The 26,739-nt window shown below is 38.9% G+C and overlaps 1 protein-coding gene across 11 annotated transcripts in view; it reads right to left on the minus strand.

Moving 5' to 3' along the window:
• Positions 1-26,739, minus strand: part of MLLT10 (MLLT10 histone lysine methyltransferase DOT1L cofactor) — a 253,347-nt gene that overhangs the window by 20,208 nt on the left and 206,400 nt on the right. For all 11 annotated transcript variants that reach the window (XM_057543542.1, XM_057543540.1, XM_057543541.1 and 8 more), the window contains one exon: positions 8,738-8,916. In XM_057543542.1, coding sequence (XP_057399525.1) covers positions 8,738-8,916 — 179 coding nt within the window. The remainder of the gene's footprint in view (positions 1-8,737; positions 8,917-26,739) is intronic.

Raw genomic sequence — 26,739 nt, forward strand, 5'->3', positions numbered from 1 at the left:
CCACAATACACATAAACTCTGTACTGGTTTTGCAACTTTTCTATACACCCAAAAATTATTTCAAAGTAAGAAGCTAAAACAAAAAAGGATATGTAAGTGTCCATCAACAGATGAATGGATAAAGAAGATGTGGCACATATATGCAGTGGAAGATTACTCAGCCATAAAAAGAAATGAAATTATTTGTAGTGAGGTGGATGGACCTAGAGTCTGTCATACAGAGTGAAGTGGATCAGAAGGAGAAAAACAAATACCGTCTGCTAACACATATATGTGAATCTAAAAAAAAAATGGTTCTGATGAACCTAGGACAGGTATAAGGTACTATTATACCTTATAATAGGACAGGTATAAAGACACAGACGTAGAGAATGGACTTGAGGACACGGGGAGGGGGAAGGGTGAGCTGGGACGAAGTAAGAGTAGCATTGACATATATACACTACCAAATGTAAAAATAGCTAGCTAGTGGGAAGCAGCTGCATGGCACAGGGAGATCAGCTCGGTGCTTTGTGACCACCTAGAGGGGTGGGATAGGGAGGGTGGGAGGGAGACGCAAGAGGGAGGGGATATAGGGGTATATGTATGCATACAGCTAATTCACTTTGTTATACAGCAGAAACTAACACACCACTGTAAAGCAATTATACTCCAATAAAGACGTTTAAAAAAAAAAAAAAGAATATGACTGCCAAAAAACTGGTTACTTGGCTTTATAGTGTCCTGATGAAATGAAGTCATCTACTCAAAATGTAAAAACAGGTTTTAGATCAAGATAAAAATATTTTATGAAATTATAAGTTCATATTGCCTTAATAAACTTCTGCTTTCACTTCCAAATATATGATACCTTAGACAGGTTTTTTTTCCCCTCCCTAAGACTAATAATTGAAGGAACCACTTCCACGCAAGATGTTATATCTATTCTAATACCCTAGTAAAAGTCTCATTAAGTGTAACAATTATTTTACAAGATGGACCCAAAGCCAAGTAAAGTAAAAATAAACTGAATAATTACTGAGGTAAATCTAAGTCACGGTGAAGCAAAATATGCTTAGTACCTGAGTCAAAGAATACCCTTAGCAAATTTAGAATAACTTACTATGTTAAGCATCTAGAAAGATATGCAAGTCCCTACACCAAGGGAGTAGTGAAACTCAAAATAAATCAGAGAAATTTAGTGTTTCCTAAGTAGACTGACATACCCTATTAAAATATTAACAAGATTAAAATTAGAGTTCAGCTTGAATTTTCCCATTAATAGTTCACCTCTTACATTTCAAATGTCTCCTTATGACCACAGAGAAATTTTGAAAGAGTTCTAGTTGTAGAGTGAAGTAAGTCTACCAAACTCCTAGGCACTTGGCTCATTCTAAAGGAGTTAGTAGTAGAGAGGAAAACAATGCGGCTAAATCTACTCAATTATCTGAGTATCAGACTTAAAAGTGGGTATTGTTTTGGTAATATTTTTTCCCTCCCTAATGTTGGTAAAGGAAGAAAAATAAAGTATAAAGAAGAAAAATTAGGTTTGAAAGAACAGTACCTATCAAAATTTCACCTTTGGAAAGTATCATTGCAATGCATCATTTAGAGGTGAGTATGAAACATCATGCTTCAATCATACAGGAAGAGGTCATAGCAAGCATTTTTTAAATGCACAATTAACCTGTCAATAAACATTAAAGTCAAATGATTCAAACAAGCTCTAAAACACAGTAGCTTCTTCTTCAAACTTTCCAACCCTGACACATGATTTTAAAATGCATTCTTCTGAAATACTGTCAGCTCACTAAACAGTATTATTTTTAAAAATACCTACTTCATCCATACTCTTACAAGAAAAAACTTCTTGTTATCACTATATCGGCCATAAGACAAACTATCTCACCTTGGGTGAGGCACTAAAGCTCTCTGTCTTCAATTTCCATCTGTAAAAATGGAGATATAAATAGTACCTTCCTCATAAGAATACTGTGAGACTTGAGTTACTGCACGTAAGGGCTGAGAAGAATGTGTGGCAGATGGCAAGCACTCAAACTTTACCTTGTTATTTAAAACTTTTTTTCATAAGCTATTATGGTTTCCATCTTTTCCATTAACTTCATTAGAGAAAATAATTTGCCAATTATATTGTGATATTAACATGGCTATATTTCAGAGTAAAACATTTCCCTAAGAAAAATTGGACAGTATGGTCTCATTATGCAATGATATTTTAATCTATATATTCTATAATAACATAGCAATACAGCAAATATAATGTAAGGATTCAAATATTTTAATGACAATTTATACACAATTTGTTTGACTAGAAAAGTTTCCAGGAAAAACTGGAGAACAATAGAAAGTTTCATATATTCTCCAACTCAATCCAAACTTTGTACTCTAAAATATATCCTGATAACAGACCCATTTCTGTGTCAGCTACCACCATCGGGCTTTAATACTCAGCGTGTGATGAGAGAAGAAACCATGTGTGAACAACTTTCAGGTCCCATGAGTAGGCTGACTGTTAAAGCTGTCAGGTTCAATTGCATCATTCCACTTTATTCAATGCCCCAAACTGCTCCCTAATTGTTAGGAGCTTAACGTATTCAAAACCATTGTTTAGGCTAATGCTGAAATGCCCCACAATTGAGTTTATAAAGTAGTGGGAGGGATTAAATTGTAGTTAAACCATCAATGAACACTCATGATTGAACAACAGGACTGTGCAGAATAACCACCAATTCTAAGCAGGCTTCTTAATTGGTCAATACCTAATCAATATATCACCTACCTTTTGGGATGGAAATTAAGTCCCTAGGACTAAAGAGGCTATTGAAATAATTTAAGAATGGAAAAGACCTTAGTCAACAGCTGTATATGAAATGACTAAATGGGTGTAATAACCATTAATTCCAAAGTACTTCATGGTCTGCAAAGTACTTATTCTCGCTTGAACTTCAGAATATACCTGTACTGCAGGTAGAACAGGTATTTAAAGTATTCCAGGGCTTCCCTGGTGGCGCAGTGGTTGAGAATCTGCCTGCTAATGCAGGGGACACGGGTTCGAGCCCTGGCCTGGGAAGATCCCACATGCCGCAGAGCGGCTGGGCCCGTGAGCCACAACTGCTGAGCCTGCGCGTCTGGAGCCTGTGCTCCGCAACGAGAGAGGCCCGCGCATCGCGATGAAGAGTGGCCCCCGCTTGCCACAACTGGAGAAAGCCCTCGCACAGAAACGAAGACCCAACACAGCCAAAATCAATCAATCAATCAATCAAACATACGCATCTGATTCAAGATCCTCATTAAAAAAAAAAAAAAAAAAAAGTATTCCATTTCACATATTGAAAAAAAAATCAACATCCACAAATATAAAAGACCTACCTACAGACACACTAGTGAGCAGCAATGCTCCAGGAATCTAGGATTTCGGACCCAAATTTCTGCTATTTTGCATTGTGCCACACAAACAGACACAGTAAAATTCCTAAGAATGTTTTTTCAAAGAGATACCCCTCAACACAACTCATGATCTATGTCACTTAACCTCTTCATCACCCAAAAGTTAGAAAGCACTTATAAAAACTTATTCTGCTCAGAATGTGAACTTCCTTAAAATTACAAGTCATTATGTAATTATTTAAAACAGGGACTTCCCTGGTGGTGCAGCGGTTAAGAATCCGTCTGCCAATGCAGAGGACACGGGTTCGAGCCCTGGTCTGGGAAGATCTCACATGCCGCAGAGCAACTAAGCCCGTGTGCCACAACTACTGAGCCTGCGCTCTAGAGCCCGCAAGCCACAACTACTGAGCCCGGCGTACCACAACTATTGAAGCCCACGTGCCTAGAGCCCGTGCTCCGCAACAAGAGAAGCCACCGCAATGAGAAGCCTGCGCACCGCAACGAAGAGTAGCCCCCGCTCGCCGCAACTAGAGAAAGCCTGCGTGCAGCAAGACCCAATGCAGCCCTAAAAATAAATAAATAAATAAGTAAGTAAATAAATAAATAAATAAATAAATAAGCAGGATACAACAATAAAATAAAGTAAAATAAAATAAAATAGATGAAACTTTCGTTCTGACCAATCAAGTCAGAGCTCCTCCAAAGACAGGTGAATCGGCCTGGGAAACTGAACCATTTTCCCAAACAGAATCAAAGTGCCCTATCAGACATCATCTGAAAGGAAATCAGGATTATATCTAAGACAACTCCCCAACACACACACCAAAGTTAAGATACTTGATGTAAAAGTCTCACAGAAATCTGCAAAACATTAGTCACTAAATTATACCTTTAAAATAATTAAATTTATCTGCATTTACTAAATATCACATAAATAAACCTTAGAAGTTCCTTCAACTAAATTACTTTTAAACCTATATCATTTTTATAATAGTAACACAGAGTAAACAAGGAACCATGATTATCTACATGAAGACTGTATCCAAAAGCAAAACTCAGAATGCAAGACATATTAGAATACAGTTATTTTCATTACATTCTGTCTTAAACTCTATTAAAGCAATGATCCTTCAAACAAAAGCACCAGAATTCCTCCGAAGACAAAACAGAACGAAGGCAGAACTCAGAAGCAGTGGAATTTGAAAGGCAAAATGAAAAACCAATGGCACACCGATAGAGACTAATGTATTCCTCTACCCATGATACAAGAGCAGAGCACCATCATTAAAACATCACAAGGACAGCAGTTCCATCTCTCAATAATGTTAAGGAACTATAATTGTAACTATACTGCTGATATCTGTGAAGGAATAATTAGCCTAAAAACAATTTTATCAAATAAAGCAAAAGGATTTGACATCAAACAATATAAAACTAGGTTATCAAACATTTTTAAAGGTTTTTTTCAAATTAGGGCTGCTAAGCATCAGACTTTGTCCCCCCACATTTTTAAAAGTGTCTCCTTTTTGCCCCATTAAAGGCACAAATCTAGTTTCAGTTTTTAATTTCTATTAGCTCTTCCTGATCTTACTTCCCTGACCACTTGCCTGGGAACAATCCTTAAGACAGCAAATAAACCAAAGAAGAGGCCTGTCTATCTTACTTAAAACCAAGGCCAGAAAGATCAAGAATGACCTACGGATTTTTATCCTGCTGGCACCAAGCCCATCACTAAAAATTACTACTTTCATTAAGTTTTTGGGAGGGAAAGTAGGAAAGTCAACACATCGTTCAAATTTAACACTTCTATTCTCTGATTTATATTTTTTAAAACATTTGCTTGCTGGTGTGATGGTTTTCTCAATAATCGTAACAAGGCTTCTATAATTATATTTTAAATATTGATAGTTTTAATTTACACACTTATAGCACTACTCTCTTCATTTTTAAATAAACTACCTATAAAGAAACTCTAAATAAAAGGCCAGGATGTGATTATCTAAACACACTGAATTGCATGATCTGAAAACATACAAGGCCTATACGAAAGTTAAACAAATAAACTTTTGTCATTTTGGAAAGAAGATTAAATTACCAAGTGCATCACAATTTTAGGAGTTCTATCTAAACATTCGATTTATTCTAAATATTTCTGTACCCTTTCCTTTGCACATTGCCTAGAAAATTCACACTTTGCACATTCAACACCAATACTATTGTCTAAGGCAGCTAAACTGAAGTAGTTCTGCACTCAGTTCAACTCAGAGGTCAACCTGCCTCAGTTGCCTGGAGACTGATGGTTGCTACAGCAGCACCAGATAAGCCAGGCTAAATAAGCTCCGGCTTGAAGGCAGAAAGTGTTTACTGCTGGACAGAAACACAGATGCAGCTGTCTCGGCGTGCAGCATGTGAGTCTCACTGGATGATCATATTTATAAGAGACCCATCTTACTGAAACAGGGAAGAGGATAAACAGTGAAGATTTTAATTGGACTGAATCCTGGATTACTTGCAACTGTGATTTCTTTGTTCTTCAGCTGAGTCATATGTTAAGTGGAATCTTCCCTCTAACTATACATTTCTTTTCACTACCACTTCCCCCACCCACCTCCCTAAAGCCAACCCCCAAAACCACAAACATAATGAATGAGAAGAAATGAGACTTTTGCTTAATTCAGCCTGGAATTAACCAGAGGGTAATTAAAACAGACTTTTAGAAAGAAAGGGAAGAAAAATACACACTGAAAATGTTCATGTGAGACTCTTTCCAAGGATATAAAGCTATCAACAGCATATGGTTACACTTAATTAAAAGAGATAAAACTATTAATAAGAGCCATTTTCTCATTTATCCTTTCACCCTCTCTAACCCCAAACCCCTATCATTATGCTTATACCTCACCAAGGCTAGTGAAATGAGCTAGAGAAGAACTCTCCTAAACTAGTCAAACTCCCCTTCTTCAGATTGAGAAGTTCACCAAATTGTTAACTTTCATTTTCAAAGACAGTACCACTAACCATGCCATTGTTTTTCTGTGCTGAACTGTTGTTTATTCTAATTCTTGATCTAATTATAATGGTGATCGTTTGCACTACACCATTACATACTTTAAAAATAACTTAATGCTGTGCTTTGAATGTACAACTTACAGAAAATGCTGGAAAAGTGTACATATATTCTAAGGCCCGTACAATAGAAATTATGAACACATACATAAAGCATAAGTTTACAGCAACTTACAAACAACTACTTAACTAGTTGTTTATAATTAGACATTTGTCTTTGTCATAATTTTCTTAAAACTCTGAGACTATTAGAGGCATTGGGTAAAATGAAAATAATAAAATTATAAAGAATTCCAAATAAAGAAAAAATATATATACTTTAGGAATTTTAAATTATTACCTTTGAGGAAACGTGGGGGTTGCGGATGGGGAGTGAGGGTGTGTGCTTGTGTGTGTGTGTGTGTCTGTGCGTGTGTGCACGTGTGCGCGTGTGTGTGCATGTTTGCGTGTGTGTGTCTGTGCGTGTGTGCACGCGTGCACGCGTGTGTGCATGTTTGCGTGTGTGTCTGTGCGTGTGTGCGCGTGTGTGTGCGTGTGCGCGCGCACAGCTGTGCCCATTTACAATCCTATTTATATAATTATGATTTCTCTGGTTTGACTCTGGCTCTTACAGCATTCCTGTAGACTAGGTCACCTATCAAGTTCCAGATCTAAAATGAAGGAAAAGGATAAATAAATGCAAAACCACCAACATAGTCACCATTATTTATAATACTATAAATATTCCTTCTTTTTCATAAGAAAGAACACCATATAAGTATTTAAAGGAATCATTCACCCTTAATCCTATATTCTCCTTCACTGGTTTTTAAAAATTTACACTGCAGATATTCATATATTATTTCTGTGATTTTAAAATTATGAAAGGAATTTTTTAAACCACAGAAGTCCAAAAGTGGTTCATACTTTTTAAGTCCTACTTTTAAAAGAGGGAATAAAAGCTCCCCCCAAATTACTATTTTACATCATTAGGACAAAATCAGAAACTCAGAAATTGAAAAGAATCAGTTGGTGTCAACATATTCTTTTGTGCTCTCCCATGAATATCATGTAAAAATGTGTATTATTTCCACTCGTGTCAATACAGGTTGAGATATTTTATAAATTCCTATAGGAAGCCCTATTTCATTTATCTCCCCTATAATCTAACTTACTTTCATTTGCAAACGAAGCAACTGACAAAGGATTAATCTCCAAAATATACAAGCAGCTCATGCAGCTCAGTATCAAGAAAACAAACAACCCAATCCAAAAATGGGCAGAAGACCTAAATAGACATTTCCCCAAAGAAGATATACAGATTGCTAACAAACACATGAAAAGATGCTCAACATCACTAATGATCAGAGAAATGCAAATCAAAACTATAATGAGGTATCACCTCACACCGGTCAGAATGACCATCATCAAAAAATCTACAAACAATAAATGCTGGAGAGGGTGTGGAGAAAAGGGAACCCTCTTGCACTGTTGGTGGGAATGTAAATTGATATAGCCACTATGGAGAACAGTATAGAGGTTCCTTAAAAAACTAAAAGTAGAACTACCATATGACCCAGCAATCCCACTACTGGGCATATACCCTGAGAAGACCATAATTCAAAGAGACATGTACCACAATGTTCATCACAGCTCTATTTACAATAGCCAGGACATGGAAGCTACCTAAGTGTCCATCGACAGATGAATGGATAAAGAAGATGTGGCACATATATACAATGGAATATTACTCAGCCATAAAAAGAAACAAAATTGAGCTATTTGTAGTGAGGTGGATGGACCTAGAGTCTGTCATACAGAGTGAAGTAAGTCAGAAAGAGAAAAACAAATGCTGTATGCTAACACATATATATGGAATCTAAAAAAAAAGGTTCTGAAGAACCTAGGGGCAGGACAGGAATAAAGACGCAGACGTAGAGAATGGACTTGAGGACACGGAGAGGGGGGAGGGGGGGAGGGTAAACTGGGACAAAGTGAGAGAGTGGCATGAACATATATACACTACCAAATGTAAATAGATAGCTAGTGGGAAGCAGCCGCATAGCACAGGGAGATCAGCTCGGTGCTTTGTGACCACCTAGAGGGGTGGGATAGGGAGGGTGGGAGGGAGACGCAAGAGGGAGGAGATATGGGGATACATGAATATGTATAGCTGATTCACTTTGTTATACAGCAGAAACTAACACACCATTGTAAAGCAATTATACTCCAATAAAGATGTTTAAAAAAAAAAAACAAAGACAAACGGATGTACATGTTACTTTGTAACACTGTAATAATTTACCTGAGTTGTAGCAACAGCAGAGGGTGCAGAAGACCCAGCAGATGGGGAGAGTGCTCCCACTTGCTGTAAATGCCCAGAAGGTTGCTGAGGTAAATGAGAACTGGAGACAGGAGTACTCGATCCTGAGCCAGATGCTACATTTGGAAATGATACTGCTACATCACTGCTGCTATAAATACCTACAAGAAAAAAACCTTATTTAAATATTTTATAATTTAGCAGTCAAATTTGTCACAGACACACAACATTAATCGATAAGTTAGAATACCCACATTTCCTCCTGATCCCTCCCACAATGATAAATTTTATTGATGTCAAAAAAAACAGTAACTGGGGGCTTCCCTGGTGGCGCAGTGGCTGAGAGTCTGCCTGCCAATGCAGGGGACACGGGTTCGAGCCCTGGTCTGGGAAGATCCCACATGCCACGGAGCAACTGGGCCCGTGAGCCACAATTACTGAGCCTGCGCGTCTGGAGCCTGTGCCCCGCAACGGGAGGGGCCGCGATAGTGAAAGGCCCGCGCACCGCGATGAAGAGCGGCCCCCGCACCGCGATGAAGAGTGGCCCCCACTTGCCGCAACTAGAGAAAGCCCTCACACGAAAACTAAGAGACCCAACACAGTCATAAATAAATAAATAAATAAAGTATTAAAAACTATAAAAAAAAAAAAAAAACAGTAACTAAATGTATAAATACTGACTTTTCATAAAGCACTTGTCTTAAAGAAACTAACACATTTTTTATACGTCAAAGATGATTTGTTAAGAGACAGAGATCACATCAGGAAGTGCTTTGTAAAAATAATAATAAGGGTTTTAGGAATTCCTAAGAGCAGTGACATGTTTCTGAAATAGGAGAATGAAGAAATTAGAGTTGTATAAAAATCACTTGGTAAGCCTTTCAAAAATACAGATACTAGAGCCCCAGCACTCATGATTGAAAAGGTCTGAAATGGGAAGAGACTTTGTTTTAGAAAGGTCATCCACGTTACAGAGTAGAAAATAAAATGGAACAGGACTAGACTTGATATTCCGAGAACAACAAAGAGCCTGACGCCACTGGCGGGACAGAGCAGTGAGAATAGAGAATACAGGTGGGTTCTATAGATCCTCAGGAGGTAGAATAAACAGGGCTTTATGACTGACCGAATGGGGCATCTGAGTAGCAGTCGGGGTGGCCAGGGAACAGAGGATTAAGAGATGACGGTGACGTGGAAAGCTAGGTGGTAGTAGCATTCACTTCAGAGAACACAGGGAAAGAGGAAAGAGATTTGAAAGCATTTTCAGTAGCACCACAGGGGTAAAAAGCCAGAAAGAAAGAGTAGAAGCAATTCACTCTAGAAAAGTGGATGGACAGAGGACAGAAAGAGAAAATGAGCGAAAGTTAAGAAGAAACAAGGAGTTACTTTAAAAAGTGTTTGGTGGGTTTTTTTTTTTTTTTCAAGATGGGAGATCATGCTCTTATGCTGATAACGAAGAGTCCACAGAGAAGGAAAGGCTCTTTGAGGATCAAGGTTAAGAGACAGGCATCTCTATAAACCAGTGGGGTCCTGAACCAGGGGTGATCCTGCTTCACAGGAGACATCTGACAATGTCTGGACACATTTTTGGTTGTCAAAACTAGGAGGTGCTACTGGCATCTAGTAGGTGACGGCAGGGATGCTGCTCAACACCGCACAGCGCACAGGGCAGCTCCTCACGACTAAGAAGTATCTGGCCCACAGAGTCAACAGCGATGCAAGCTGAGAAATCTTACAACAAACCAGGGCTCTGCGGGGGGTGGGAGCGAATAAGATCTTAAGAACTTGACACTATAAACAAGAGGAAAGCAGAAAAGAAGAACCTAAGTAGGCTACAGTCAAAAAAATTTTTTGAGAACACACAGTGCTTGAAGGCAACAATAATTAGTTATTTATATCAACAGTAAAATTTACTTTGTTCTAAAGAATATAAATATTACTGATTCATAATAAATAAAAGTACCTATAATCTTCAAACAAGGGGAATACAAAAATTGGGACATTTTTAAAGGCCTTACAACTATAATTGAGTCTCCTAAGATCCTTTTTATATCTACAATTTCTCCAGAATAAAGATAATTTATCCACTTAACAAATACATTCATTCCACAAACATCTGAGAGCTCACCGTTTGCCAGACATTATTCTAAGCCCTAGAGATACAAAGCCATTCAAGATATGTGGTCTCCGCCTTCAAGAAGCTTAGTGGAAAAAAGAGACAATTACAAAAGACCGTGAAGAGTACTATGATAGAGATATCCTTGGGAGGCTATGAGTGCATAAAGAGGGGTATCTAACCCAGACCTGGAGTGAGAGAGGATGGGGTCAAAAAGCGAACTGGGAGAGATGGGTGCCTTTAAAGCTAATTTCTAAAGGAGCTGCAGGACAGAGGTGAAGGGCATTCTGAGGAAGAAACATGTGCCACAGAGCCACGTAGATTCTAAGAACTTATAAGTGCCATCCATGTAGCTTAAGCAAGAAATGAGGCTAAAAAATAAGCAGGAATCAAATCAAGCAGAACATTAAAAGTTAAAATGTTAAAAGTTAAAAACTTAGAGACAATAGGAAGCCACCAAAGTATTATAAGCAGAAGTTTGGTGTGATCAGATTGGTGTTTCAGCAAAACATAAATAAATCACTGGCACAAGGCTGAGAACAGATTGGGGAGGGGATTTAAACAGAGACTGAGAAAGCTGTTAAGGGCTGCTACAATGATACTGATGAGCAAAAATAATATTTTAAAAAAACAAACCTAAGGTAACAGCAGTAATGAGACATTAGAAAGGTAACATTCATAGGACTGGTAACTAACTAGATCTGAAGAATAAAAAAGAGGGAAGAGTCAAAAATGACTCTTAAACACCAGTAAGTGATTGTGAGAGTGGTAACATTCACTGAAGTAGAAACAGCAACTGAGAGTATCCAGCACTTGTTACTATGTGTAGGTCACTGTGCTAGGACAACAGACCAATGAAGTAAATATTACTCCCATTTTACATAAGAGAAAACAGAAGTTTGAAGAAATAAACTAATTTCTTTAGTGACCTAGTAGATGGTAGAACCAAGAGTCAAACTCATAGCCATGTGACTTTACAACTGAAACCACTTCCTAATTACATGTTTGAGGTTGAGGTTGATCATCACAGTCTTTGAGATGCCTGTGGGACACAAAACTCCTAGATCATCTAAAACAGAATGGGATGAGCCTGAAGCTCAGCAGAAAAATCAGGTCTGGAGATACAAATCAGGAGTCTTAGAAGGATGACAAAGATAGAATAAGTAAATGTGAAAACTCAAAAAGGCTTATTGTTGGCTTGCTAACTAGTTCATATTTCGAAATATGGAAATTTCATATTAAAAAGTCTAGATTTCTAATTTCTCCTGAAAAACCTGAAGCTCTGTCAACACTGGATACTATATTCTGAAACAGCAACAATCCGCTGGAGCCCTGGACAGGGCATTGATTCTTTAATCCACCAGAGTCCCACCATTCCTTATGCTTCACCTCTTCGTCACTCATTTATGTTACCTACCTAGCTCCTGAAAGTATTTGATTAAAAACCTGTGATATGGAAGCCGGTCAAAGGCAAGGCAAGGAAAATTGAGATCAACCAGGGAAGTTCTCGGTGTGCTCAAGAGAAGAGGACTAAAGACAGGACCTAGGGAACATTACCATTTAAAGGGTAGACAAAGAAAGACGGACCACAAAGAACAAAATAAGGAAACAAAGAGAGAGAATCTTAGAAACCACCTAAGAGAATTTCAAAGGAAAAGGTCAAATGATTCTATTGGTCATTTAAGGTAAAGCCAGAAAAAGAAGTCATGAAAAGTAACAAGAAATTTTGGCAAGATAACTCTTTTAAGAAGTTTGGCTGTGGAGGACAGAAAAGAGCACATAAATGCAGTGAATATTTATAAACCTACATTCCAAAGGACAGGCACGTAGGTGAGAAAAAAAAATTGTTTTAAGTTGTTTACCCCATAGTTCTTTCAACAAATACTTACTGAGGTTCTAATAGTAATTTTTAAAAAGGCAATGAAGATAGTAAAGAACAGAAAGGAATTCATCCTTCAAAGAACTTATAGTCTCACAGCAGAGCTAATAAGTACTCCCAAGCTACTATGATACAGGAGGGAAATGCTAAATACCATAAGAAGGACATATGATACAAAAAAAGACTTAAGTTCAGAGGAAGAGACTGGGGTGGAAGAGTTCCAGAGAGAAGTACTTGAACTCAGCTTTTTCAAAGTACCTTAAAAGGTAGAGTGCTGATTTTTTTTTAATGTCGAAAAGCATACTATATGTGGAATCTCCAATTCCCAACACTAAAAGACAAAAGTGAGCTGGAGGCAGTAGGCTGAAATCACAAGAGGACATCACAACAGGACAAGTTTTTGACTGAGACAAACGTCCTGGCTCTCCCAACCCTGCGATCTTAAACTTTGTGAGCCTCCATACTGTTCTTTTCTAAAAACCAAGATAATAGCTACCTTAAAGGTTTTTGAGAATACCCATGTAAAGGCTCTAACAGTGCCTAATACACAGTAAGTTGCCATAAGTGGTAGCTATAGCTATTTTAGAGTTAGTGCTCTAGTTAAAAATTTATCTTTAAGTCAGGGAAGTACAGTATTTGAATTGTCAGGTCCTCTAATGTCCGTACTACACTTTGAAAACTGCAAATACCATTACCACATGCAATAATATATCATGAAAGTATAATACTGAGAAGCAAAACTGTGGTGTGTTTGAAGATCTTCAATCTCTAAACTTAAGTCTGTTTTTATACTGCATTAGCTTGATCTTAAATGGGAAACTGCACAGCTAAAAATGCAGCAATCACACTCTGAAACTGGTACTCAGGTTACTGTAATAAAATAGAACAAATCAAAATTTTCCTTTCCTATCAAGTCAGGAAAGCATGGAATTCTAAATCTTTTCCTGCAAATGAGGATCACTGGCTCACCTCAACTCCCTCATACCTCAGGTATGATGGTACGGCATTAACCGTTCACTAAGACCTCTAGATCCTTTTTCACAAGGCAAATAATCCTCCTTAGATTGTTCTGTACCTGCTTTCTATTTAACTTCACTCTATTTTCATCTTTTACAAGTTATATGCTATTTTAATCTAAATCAGGTGACATTCATCTAATTAAATAGAACTGAATCCTGCAATGCACAAGCTCAAGGAAAATACCCTCAAATTCACCTGTTCAGGATACAGTATTGTGCACCTGCCGTTCACGGTAGTTGTACTGGTTTACACACTCCACCAGCAGAGACCAAGTGCCTGTTTTCTACCTCATACTAGATTTTATCTAGTCTTTAGATCTTTGTTAATCCAATGGGCAAACAAAGGTGCATGACCACATTTTTACCTGTGTGTGACCAAGCGTGGGAGGACGTGTGGAATGAGCAGTGTCAGGAGGAGCGCTCCTCGTGTGGAATGAATTCTGGCAAATGGAACTGGAGAAAGAGGAGGCCCCGGCTTAGGACCAGCCAGGGTCAGCCGTCACACGTGTGGTGACGGTGAGGCCGGAGACCTGCTCACCCACCCACAGGCGCCCGAGGGAGAGAAGCAGCGCAGGTATAATGTGCAGCTGTCCTGAAAAAGGCTCCCCTTCTGGGATTCTTAGCATCAGGGTATGCCAGACAGACCGTGCTTGCGTCTCCTCCTCTGCCCGAGGTTTCCTTGGGTTCCTCACAGACGCCTCTGTACCCTTCAGGTCTCGGCTCAAACGGCACCTTCTCAGAGAGGCCTTCCTTGACCACCCTACTGAGTTCTGCAACCCCCTCACTGCCCCCAGGTACTCCCCTGCTTCATTTTTCTCCACACTCATTATCACATTTATCATCCTGCATGTTTTCCTTATTCCTTTTGTTCACTGTCTTTCCCATGTCCCTCTGCAATGTACTCTCCATGAGGATGGGAGTCCGCTTTGTTCACTGCCTTATTCCCAGTATTGTACTTAGAGCAGTGCCAGGCATACTAGATTTGCAATACATATTTATTATTATCATTCAGTATTCAGTGAGTAAATTCTATTTGGCAAGGCAGTATAGCTTAGTAATAAACTTGCAGGGTTGGGCTCATTTGGACCTGAGATCAGCTGCGTGACTTTGGTCAAGCAACTTAACTTTCCTAAGCTTCTTTCCTTAAAGGTGAAGTGGGGGGCTTCCCTGGTGGCACAGCGGTTAAGAATCCGCCTGCCAATGCAGGGGACACGGATTCGAGCCCTGGTCTGGGAGGATCCCACATGCCACGGAGCAACTGGGCCCGTGAGCCACAACTACTGAGTCTGCGCTCTAGAGTCCGCGAGCCACAATTACTGAAGCCTGCGTGCCACAACTATTTAAGACCGCATGCCACAACTACTGAAGCCCGCACGCCTAGAGCCCGTGATCCGCAACAAGAGAAGCCACGGCAATGAGAGGCCCACGCAGCACAGCGAAGAGTAGCCCCTGCTTGCTGCCGGTAGAGAAAGCCCACATGCAGCAGCGAAGACCCAATGCAGCCATACATACATACGTACATACATACATGAATCTATTTTAAAAAACAAAAAAAGAGGTGAAGTGGGGTTCATGAGAACACCTTGTCCTTGATTGGGTTGTAAGGATTAAATGCCTGGCACACACTAGACACTTAGAGGCTATTGTTATTGTTTCATAAGTTGTGTAGACTAGCAGTCTTGGTTTGTCTTTTCTGTTTCTAGGCTGCTCATTTGAGGCAAGTGTGCATGTGTGTGCAAATGTGTGTGCACACGTGTGCACTCTAGCAAATTTATCATGCTGTGAACGAACTAGGCCACCTTCACAGGTACTTTTAAGAACTGGAGTCTCAGCACAAACAGTCCCCATTTTTTACTCACGACAATGGGATGTTTTATAATAAAGACACTGTAAATCAACTATATTTCAATAAAAAAATTTAAAAAAAGAATGAAATGAAAAACAAACAAACAAACAAAAGAAACAAAGATGCAGAATGGATACAGAGAATGGCAGTAACAAACTGATTCATTTATCCATCCACCCAAGAAATATTTATTTCATATGTACTAAAAGACAGGCACTGTGCTAGGAGCAGGGAATAAAGTAGGGAACAAGACAGAAAAGATCTCTGTTCTCCAAGAATATACAATTAGGGAGGCAAACATCAAAACAAACACATGGGACTTCCCTGGTCAAGACTCCGTGCTCCCAATGCAGGGGACCGGGGTTTGATCCCTGTTCAGGGAACTAGATCCCACATGAAGGCCGCAACTAAGGAGCCCACGAGCTGCAACTAAGGAGCCTGCCGGCAGCAACTAAGACCCAGAGCAACCAAATAAATAAGTAAATAAATAAATATTTTTTAAAAAAACAAACATGACTATAAATTGCGGCAGATGCTATATGATGGAAGAGAAAGGGTATAATGAGAGTGAAAAATTAAGAAGCAGAAAAGATCTGTCTGAAAAATGATATAACAAGACCTAAAGGTTAGGTATGTAGTTGTTAACTGAACAAAGAATGAAGCAGAAAAGCTCGTTCAAAAGACAAGTTAAAAAAAAAGGTAATATGGCTAAAGTATAGTGGAGAGAGTGGTAGAAGACAAGGTTAGAGAGCGGAAGGAGTAGATCTCACAGGACCTTGTAAGCCAGGTAGAGGTGTTTAGAATTTATGTAAGATCATAGGAAGGGGACTTCCCTGGTGGTGCAGTGGTTAAGAATCCGCCTGCCAATGCAGGGGACATGGGTTCGAGCCCTGGTCCGGGAAGATCCCACATGCCGCAGAGCAACTAAGCCCGTGTGCCACAACTATTGAGCCTGCACTCTAGAGCCCACACGCCACAACTACTGAAGCCTGCGTGCCTACAGCCCATGCTCCGCAACAGGAGAAGCCACCACAATGAGAAGCCCGCGCACTGCAACAAAGAGTAGCCCCCGCTCTCTGCAACTAGAGAAAAGCCCGTGCACAGCAACAAAGACCCAACGCAGCCAAAAATAAATAAATAAGTATTTTTTAAAAAGATCAATGGGAAGACAATAAAGACGAATAGTGAGAACTGGATTTTTAAAATATCATCCCTCTAACTGCTATGTAGCAAATGAATAGAAAGGAGGAAGAGTGGAAACAGAAAGATCATTTAAGAGGCTATTCCATAAACTAGATGAAAGATTATGATCCTCTGAAAATAGCAGTAGAACTGACCATGAAGAAAGATGTGTCTGAAGTGCATCTAGAAGTTAGAATCACCTAAACTTGATAAGCTATATTTGGTAGACAGAGTAAGGTATTTTGCATCAATCCCAATTTTGTTCATTACATGTTGTTTCTTTTGAATTTACCCGTAAAAACAACACATACTCATTATTAAGAATTTTAAGTAGATGGGAAAGTAGGAAAAAAAATCAACCACAAAGACTGTTAATATTTTTATATATTTTCAAACTTTTTGGTGCAGAGTTTATGGTTTTGCTCTACACAGTTGCCTATATACTGGACAAAGAATTTTTAATACTCTTACACTTACCATACATATTTTGATTTCATTTTTAAATATTTTTAAATGTTTTGAATATCATTTTGATATCAATTGAATACTGCACAGTTGACCTGATTTTACAATATTCTACAAATATTTATGCACCTAATATGCCCAGATACAATACTTGCTGCTAAAGATGCTACAAAGAAGAAAACAGATACCATCCTTGCACTCGTGGAGCTTAAAGTGAAGGAGTCACACGTTAAATAATCACACAAATATTAGTGCTATGATGAAAAAGTAGAATGTGCTATGACAGAATACGAGGGGTAACTTAAGATTAGCAGTACCAAAAAAAAAAAAGAAAAAGAAAAAGAAAAGAAAAATTTGCAGTAAAGGGTAGGCCTTTGTAAAGTGACACATAAACTAAAAGGAAGTCCTTAGGGGAAGTTCTAATTTTACTTGCCTAGACCTCTTTCCCATTTCTTTTCCAAATAGCACCCTATTTTCTATTAGGGAAGTACCCCTCCTCCACTTCATGCACTCCTGGCCCAGGGATGAACATGTAACCCAATCTCAGGCGAACCATCTCTGCTGGGAAATTACACCTTGAATGCATGCTCATAAGGGCCGAGAATGATCAGACCTAAGTTAGTCTAATGGTAATAATATTAGGAGTCTATTAGTTCTTGTTCACCTCGCCCTTTAAACTACCCTTATTTCTCTCCTCCAAAAGTTTTAGAATAAGGTTTTTCTATTAATTCTCTAAAATAACTGTATATATCCAATAAATTACTTTTTGCTTACATTCGACAGAACCTACTTCTGTGACTTACGTACAATGGACCCTAATGGACACAGCCACTGTGGCATAATAAACAAAGAAACAAGATGCTCATAATGAAGCTAGGGACTTCCCCCGGTGGTCCAGTGGTTAGGACCACTGTAGGGGGATTAGGACCCACTCCAAGCTTCCACTGCAGGAGGTGCCGGTTTGATCCCTGGTTGGGGAACTAAAAAAAAAAAGAAGCTAGAATCCAGCCCAAGAGTCAGCTCAGGTAAAACCTTGCAGGCCATAAAGGACTTTCCAATTTTGTAGTAATGGAAAGCTATTAAAGCGTCTTAACCAAGAGAGTGACATGATCAGAATAATATTTTTAAGAGATCACTTTGAATACAAAGTGAACAATGCCTTAAAAGACAACAGAAGAGTAGAATCAGGGAGATAAGTTAGGTAGTTATTGCAATACTTTACACAAAAGATTTTAAGTAACTTAAATTTGGTAAGAATTATGGAGTGAGCAAAGCAGAGGCTCAGGAGTGAGCCCCAAGGAATTTCAACACCAAATCAGGATAAAGGAGAAGTCACAAAAAACTAAAAAGAAATGGTCAAAACAGTAGGACAACCAAGTTAGGGGAAGTGGAAAAAGAAGAGAAGGGGAAGTGATATAAGATGGTCATGTAAGAAGAAAACTGAAAAATACTCACTGGACTTGACAATGTGAAAGCTATTCCTGACCTGAGTGGAGTAGTAGTTGCAGAAGCCAATACGAAGTGGTTTTAAAAAATCAATTAATCAATGGGGGAATTTCTGTTTCTGGCAACAAGGCAGACTCGACAACCTAAAAACCTTCCTAATTAAAAGTACCTAAATGTGAATAGCTAAACCCACACAAAAAAAATTAGGGGTCCAAATAAAGAGGAAAGGCTTTAACAGCTGCCCTAAAGCAGCCAGCCTATGTCAGGAACCTAGGAGCTTTGGCTTTAATGCCCACCACAAGGAAAAGAGATAAAACCTTGGGTCTCCAATGGAGGGAAAGCTGAAATTGATGAGACCTTGTTTATATAGTTTAGACTTTCCCATGGCTACACTTTTAGGGGAAAACTAACCCATCCCTTCTCCACTCCACCCCCCAAAGACCCCCACAAAACACAAAACCCCAAAATCAGAGCATACACAGGGAGAAAAATAAAATAAGGAAGTTTGTCCAATTTGATCTGAGCTTTGGATAGAGGATGGAAGATCTGCCTTGACAATTTACAGCCACAGCCTTGCCTTCAAATAGGTTTTGGGTCTGAACTTACACCATCTGCCTGGTCTGGTAAATCCCAAGTACTGAATCAACATAAGAAGGGGTCAGGCAGTACCGTCACTTGAATATATAGCAGAAGCAAATGCAAAACCTCTTTGAAGGGATATATCCTCAACCCAGGCTAGAAAATGAGTTTGCAATCCAAAATTAGAAAACATGGAAAGAACAATCCCCTTGATCACAAGTTAGCGGACATTAAGATTTGACTATCTTCTAAGAACCTTAGAAAATAGAAACAGCAAATAAAGATTATGAGATAAAGATTTTAAATGATTAAGAACCTAAGAGAAGAAATCAAAAATATGAGAAAGGAACAACATTCTATATAAAAAAGAAGAACCTGGGATATCCTTCTCTGGTAAGCAGAATTTCCCATGTGTCCCATCTCCTGGTTATTCAATCAAACACTAATCTAGGTACTGCTCTGAAGGCACTTGGCAGATTGAATTAAGGTACTAATCAGCTGACCTTAAAATAGGTGGATTATTCTGAATATGAGGGTGGGCCCAGTGTAATTGAATGAGCCCTTAAAAACCAAAGAAGGGCAGAAGAGTCAGTGGGAGATGCAGAAGAGAAAGCAAGAGAAATGCGGCAGAAGGGGATGTCAAGAGAGATTCTAGGTGTGAAAAGGATTCAAATCATCACCTTTTCTGGCTCTAAGATATAGGGACACATGTGCAAGGATGGGAGAGAAGCCTCTAGGAGCTAAGGGAGGCCCTTAATTGACCAGAAATGGTGACCTTGGTTCTACCACTCCAAGGAGAGAACTGGATTCCACCAACAACCTGAATGAGCTTGGAAGCGGGTTGTTCCCAGAGTCTCCTGACATTAAGAGTTGGTCAGCACCGTGATTTCAGCCTTGTGAGAATCTAAGCAGAGAAACCAACTTACCCAACCCAGACTTCTGACTGTGCACTAAGAAATTTGTCTGTTTTTAAGCTGCTAATATTTGTGGTAATTTGGTACAGCAGCAAGAGAAAACTAATATACTTGCAGTGTCAGAAAGTAAGGAAGCATTAAAAGAATAGTGGGGACATATCAAAAGGACATGGAGTCAGCTTAAAGGGCTCCCAATGGCTAATTGTGAACAATCTGAGCATCACAACAAATCGATTATAACCCATACAAATCCATAAGTCCATACTGAAATAAACTGAAAGTTTGATGAGGAATGCAATATTTACATAGTCTCACAGTTTATTCCACAAAATACTAATTATAAGGGGGAAAGAAAACCTTTTCATTGGAAAAGTCTCATTACATGCAATGTGACAAAATGCAATGGAAAGATCACTTCTAAAATATATAACCCTGGGTCTTCCCTGGTGGTCCAGTGGTTAAGAATCCACGCTTCCACCACAGGGGGCACGGGTTGGATCCCTGGTCGGGAACTAAGATCCCTGCATGCCACGTGGTGCGGCCAACAAAATAAATAAATAAATAAAATAAAACAAATAGCCTGAACCTAGCAACTTAAAAAAAAACAAATCCAAAATAACTGGCCTATAATCCTCAAAAATTAAGGCAGCTGTCAAAACTCAGATGGTGTCTAAAGACTAGATGCTAGTAATATGGTGATATTAATTTCCTGTTCTTGATAGCTGTACAATGATTTTGTAGGAGAATATCCTTGTTTGTAAGAAATACTTAGGTATTCAGGGCTGATGGAGCACTATGACTGTAACTTACTCTCAAATGGTTGAGGAAAATAAAGTTCTCTATATCTGCAATTTTTCTATAAGTTTGACACTGTTTCAAAATAAAAAAATATTTTTAGATGTGAGGAAAGTGCTGAACACTCTTAAAAAACAAGAAAGAAAAACAAAACCAGACCAGGTCCATTAAAAAAAAACAACAAAGAATTCCTAAAATTTAAAAACACATTCACTAAATAGAAACAATTAATTAATAGAGCTAAAGAAATGATGAGTGAACAAAAAAGAGCTAAAGAAATTACACAGATATAGCACAGAGAGATTAAGAAGTGGAAATTATAAAAGAGAGGGTAAGGGACATGAAAGACAGATGAAAATCTTAAAAAAATTCCTCAAGAATAGAAAGAATAAGAAGAGTAATAACTTAAGATATAACGGCTACAATTGTGTCCAGAATTGATAGCAGACATGAATTCTCTCAATGAGGAAGTACGAGAAGATCTTAAACAAGGGAGTGTGGGGAAAACAGTCCGAGGTTTAGGCACACAAATAGGAATGTGGGATTAAAGAGTTTGGGTTTTTTGGTGTTTTTTTCAAGAGGAAAAGACTAGAGCATGTTTAGATGTAGATGGGCAAAGATAAATGATAGTGAAAGAGATGGTAAGGAAACTAAAATGGCAAGGTCTCTGAGAGGGCAAAAAAGGATAGATGAGATCCAGACCACAAGTAAGGATTAGCCTTTGATTGTAGGCAGGACTAGAGAGAAGGAAAAGAAGATGGACACAAATCAAGTAGGTTGCAGAACTGAGTTAAGAGAAGATCAAGGTTTTTCTGGGAGTAAGAGGCAAAGACATCTAATATACTGGGGATGGGGAAAGGGGAGGAAGAGTTAAAAAATGAACAATCATGGCAAAAATTAAGAGCTTCCTAGAGATGTGTACTAGCATTGCGAAGCAATTTAAATATCACTCAAGGCTAATATCATGAATCTACAATGGCAGGAATATGTACATGGTGTGATTTTGTCTATAGAAACACTTAGCTAAGATGAAGTATAAAAATATAGGTGGGAGGAGGAACCAAGATGGCAGAGTAGAAGGACATGCTCTCACTCCCTCTTGCGAGAACACCAGAATCACAACTAGCTGCTGGACAATCATTGACAGGAAGACACTGGAACTCACCAAAAAAGATACGCCACATCCAAAGACAAAGGAGAAGCCACAATGAGACGGTAGGAGGGGCACAATCACAGTAAAATCAAATCCCATAACTGGTGGGTGGGTGACTCACAAACTGGAGAACACTTATACCACAGAAGTCCACCCACTGGAGTGAAGGTTCTGAGCCCCACATCAGGCTTCCCAACCTGGGGGTCCGGCAACGGGAGGAGGAATTCCTAGAGAATCAGATTTTGAAGCCTAGTGGGAATTGATTGCAGGACTTTGGCAGGACTGGGGGAAACAGACTCCACTCTTGGAGGGCACACACGAAGTAGTGTGCGCATCGGGACCCAGGGGAAGGAGCAGTGACCCCAGGGGAGACTGAACCAGATCTACCTGCTAGTGTTGGAGGGTGTCCTGCAGAGGCTGGGGGCGGGGGGGTCGGGGGGGGTGTGGCTCACCGTGGGGACAAGGACACTGACAGCACAATTTCTGGGAAGTACTCCTTGACGTGAGCCCTCCCAGAGTCTGTCATTAGCCCCACCAAAGAGCCCAGGCAGGCTCCAGTGTTGGGTCGCCTCAGGCCAAACAACCAACAGGGAGGGAACCCAGCCACACCCATCAACAGTCAAGTGGATTAAAGTTTTACTGAGCTCTGCCCACCAGAGCAACAGTCAGCTCTACCCACCACCAGTCCCTCCCATCAGGAAACTTGCACAAGCCTCTTAGATAGCCTCATCCACCAGAGGGCAGACGGCAGAAGCAACAAGAACTACAATCCTGCAGCCTGTGGAACAAAAACAACATTCACAGAAAGACAAGATGAAAAGGCAGACAGCTATATACCAGATGAAGGAACAAGATAAAACCCCAGAAAAACAATTGAATGAAGTGGAGATACGCAACGTTCCAGAAAAAGAATTCAGAATAATGATAGTGAAGATGATCCAGGACCTCGGAAAAAGAATGGAGGCAGAGATCGAGAAGATGCAAGAAATGTTTAACAAAGACCTAGAAGAATTAAACAACAAACAGAGATGAACAGTACAATAACTGAAATGAAAACTACACTAGAAGGAATCAATAGCAGAATAACTGAGGCAGAAGAACGGATAAGTGACCTGGAAGACAGAATGGTGGAATTCACTGCTGCGGAACAGAATAAAGAAAAAAGAATGAAAAGAAATGAAGACAGCCTAAGAGACCTCTGGGACAACATTAAACACAACAACATTCACATTATAGGGGTCCCAGAAGGAGAAGAGAGAGAGAAAGGGCCAGAGAAAATATTTGAAGAGATTAAAGTCAAAAACTTCCCTAACATGGGAAAGGAAACAGCCACCAAAGTCCAGGAAGCGCAGCGAGTCCCATACAAGATAAACCCAAGGAGAAACACAACGAGACACATAGTAATCAAATTGGCAAAAAATAAAGAAACAGAAAAATTATTGAAAGCAGCAAGGGAAAAACGATGAATAACATACAAGGGAACTCCCATAAGGTTAACAGCTGATTTCTCAGCAGAAACTCTACAAGCCAGAAGGGAGTGGCATGATATTCTTAAAGTGATGAAAGGGAAGAACCTACAACCAAGATTACTCTACCCGGCAAGGATCTCATTCAGATTCGATGGAGAAATCAAAAGCTTTACAGACAAACAAAAGCTAAGAGAATTCAGCACCACCAAACCAGCTCTACAACAAATGCTAAAGGAACTTCTCTAAGTGGGAAACACAAGAGAAGAAAACGACCTACAAAAACAAACCCAAAACAATTAAGAAAATGGTCATAGGAACATACATATTGATAATTGCCTTAAACGTGAATGGATTAAATGCTCCAACCAAAAGACACAGGCTTGCTGAATGGATACAAACACAAGACCCATCTATATGCTGTCTACAAGAGACCCACTTCAGACCTAGGGACACATACAGACTGAAAGTGAGGGGATGGAAAAAGATATTCCATGCAAATGGAAATCAAAAGAAAGCTGCAGTAGCTATACTCATATCAAATAAAAGAGACTTTAAAATAAAGAATGTTACAAGAGACAAGGAAGGACACTGCATAATGATCAAGGGATCAATCCAAGAAGAAGATACAGCAATTATAAATATATATGCACCCAACATGGGAGCACCTCAATACATAAAGCAACTGCTAAAAGCTATAAAAGAGGAAATCGACAGTAACACAATAATAGTGGGGGACTTTAACACCTCACTTACACTAATGGACAGATCATCCAAAATGAAAATAAATAAGGAAACAGAAGCTTTAAATGACACAATAGACCAGATAGATTTAATTGATATTTATAGGACATACCATCCAAACACAGCAGATTACACTTTCTTCTCAAGTGCACATGGAACATTCTCCAGGATAGGTCACAACTTGGGTCACAAATCAAGCCTTAGTAAATTTAAGAAAATTGAAATCATATCAAGCATCTTTTCTGACCACAACGCTATGAGATTAGAAATGAATTACAGGGAAAAAAACGTAAAAAACACAAACACATGGAGGCTAAACAATACGTTACTAAATAACCAAGAGATCACTGAAGAAATCAAAGAGGAAATCAAAAAATACCTAGAGACAAATGACAATGAAAACACGATGATCCAAAACCTATGGGACACAGCAAAAGCAGTTCTAAGAGGGAAGTTTATAGCTATACAAGCCTACCTCAAGAAACAAGAAAAATCTCAAGTAAACAGTCTAACCTTATACCTAAAGGAACTAGAGAAAGAAGAACAAACAAAACCCAAAGTTAGCAGAAAGAAAGAAATCATAAAGATCAGAGCAGAAATAAGTGAAATAGAAACAAAGAAAACAACAGCAAAGATCAATAAAACTAAAAGCTGGTTCTTTGAGAAGATAAACAAAATTGATAAACCATTAGCAAGACTCATTAAGAAAAAGAGGGAGAGGACTCAAATCAATAAAATTAGAAATGAAAAAGGAGAAGTTACAACAGACACTGCAGAAATACAAAGCATCCTAAGAGACTACTACAAGCAACTCTATGCCGATAAAATGGACAACCTGGAAGAAAAGGACAAATTCTTAAAAAGGTATAACCTTCCAAGTCTGAACCAGGAAGAAACAGAAAATATGAACAGACCAATCATAAGTAATGAAATTGAAGCTGTGAATAAAATCTTCCAACAAACAAAAGTCCAGGACCAGATGGCTTCACACGTGAATTCTATCAAACATTTAGAGAAGAGCTAACAACACCCATCCTTCTCAAACTCTTCCAAAAAACTGCAGAGGAAGGAACACTCCCAAACTCATTCTATGAGGCCACCATCACCCTGATACCAAGACCAAAGATACTACAAAAAAATAAAATTACAGACCAATATTACTGATGAATATAGATGCAAAAATCTTCAACAAAATACTAGCAAACAGAATCCAACAACACATTAAAAGGATCATATACCATGATCAAGTGGGATTTATCCCAGGGATGCAAGGATTCTTCAATATAAACAAATCAATCAATGTGATACATCATATTAACAAATTGAAGGATAAAAACCATATGATCATCTCAATAGATGCAGAAAAAGCTTTTGATAAAATTCAACGCCCATTTATGATAAAAACTCTCCAGAAAGTGGGCATAGAGGGAACCTACCTCAACATAATAAAGGCCATATACGACAAACCCACAGCAAACATCATTCTCAATGGTGAAAAACTGAAAGCATTTCCTCTAAGATCAGGAGCGAGACAAGGATGTCCAGTCTCACCACTATTATTCAACATAGTTTTGGAAGTCCTAGCCACGGCAATCAGAGAAGAAAAAGAAATAAAAGGAATACAAATTGGAAAAGAAGAAGTAAAACTGTCACTGTTTGCAGATGACATGATACTATACATAGAGAATCCTAAAACTGCCACCAGAGAACTACTAGAGCTGACTAATCAATCCATTTGGTAAAGTTGCAGGATACAAAATTAATGCACAGAAATCTCTTGCATTCCTATACACTAATGATGAAAAATCTGAAAGAGAAATTAAGGAAACACTCCCATTTACCACTGCAACAAAAAGAATAAAATACCTAGGAATAAACCTACCTAGGGAGACAAAAGACCTGTATGCAGAAAACTACAAGACACTGATGAAAGAAATTAAAGATGAGACCAACAGATGGAGAGATATATACCATGTTCTTGGATTGGAAGAATCAATATTGTGAAAATGACTACAGTACCCAAAGAAATCTACAGATTCAATGCAATCCCTATCAAATTACCAATGGCATTTTTTACGGAACTAGAACAAATCATCTTAAAATTTGTATGGAGACACAAAAGACCCCGAAAAGCCAAAGCAGTCTTGAGGGAAAAAAACGGAGCTGGAGGAACCAGACTCCCTGACTTCAGACTATACTACAAAGCTACAGTAATCAAGAGAATATGGTACTGGCACAAAAACAGAAACATAGATGAATGGAACAAGATAGAAAGCCCAGAGATAAACCCATGCACCTATGGTCAACTAATCTATGACAAAGGAGGCAAAGATATACAATGGAGAAAAGACAGTCTCTTCAATAAGTGGTTCTGGGAAAA

This window comes from Balaenoptera acutorostrata, chromosome 3, assembly GCF_949987535.1.
Source record: "Balaenoptera acutorostrata chromosome 3, mBalAcu1.1, whole genome shotgun sequence".
NCBI classification, from domain to species: domain Eukaryota; kingdom Metazoa; phylum Chordata; class Mammalia; order Artiodactyla; family Balaenopteridae; genus Balaenoptera; species Balaenoptera acutorostrata.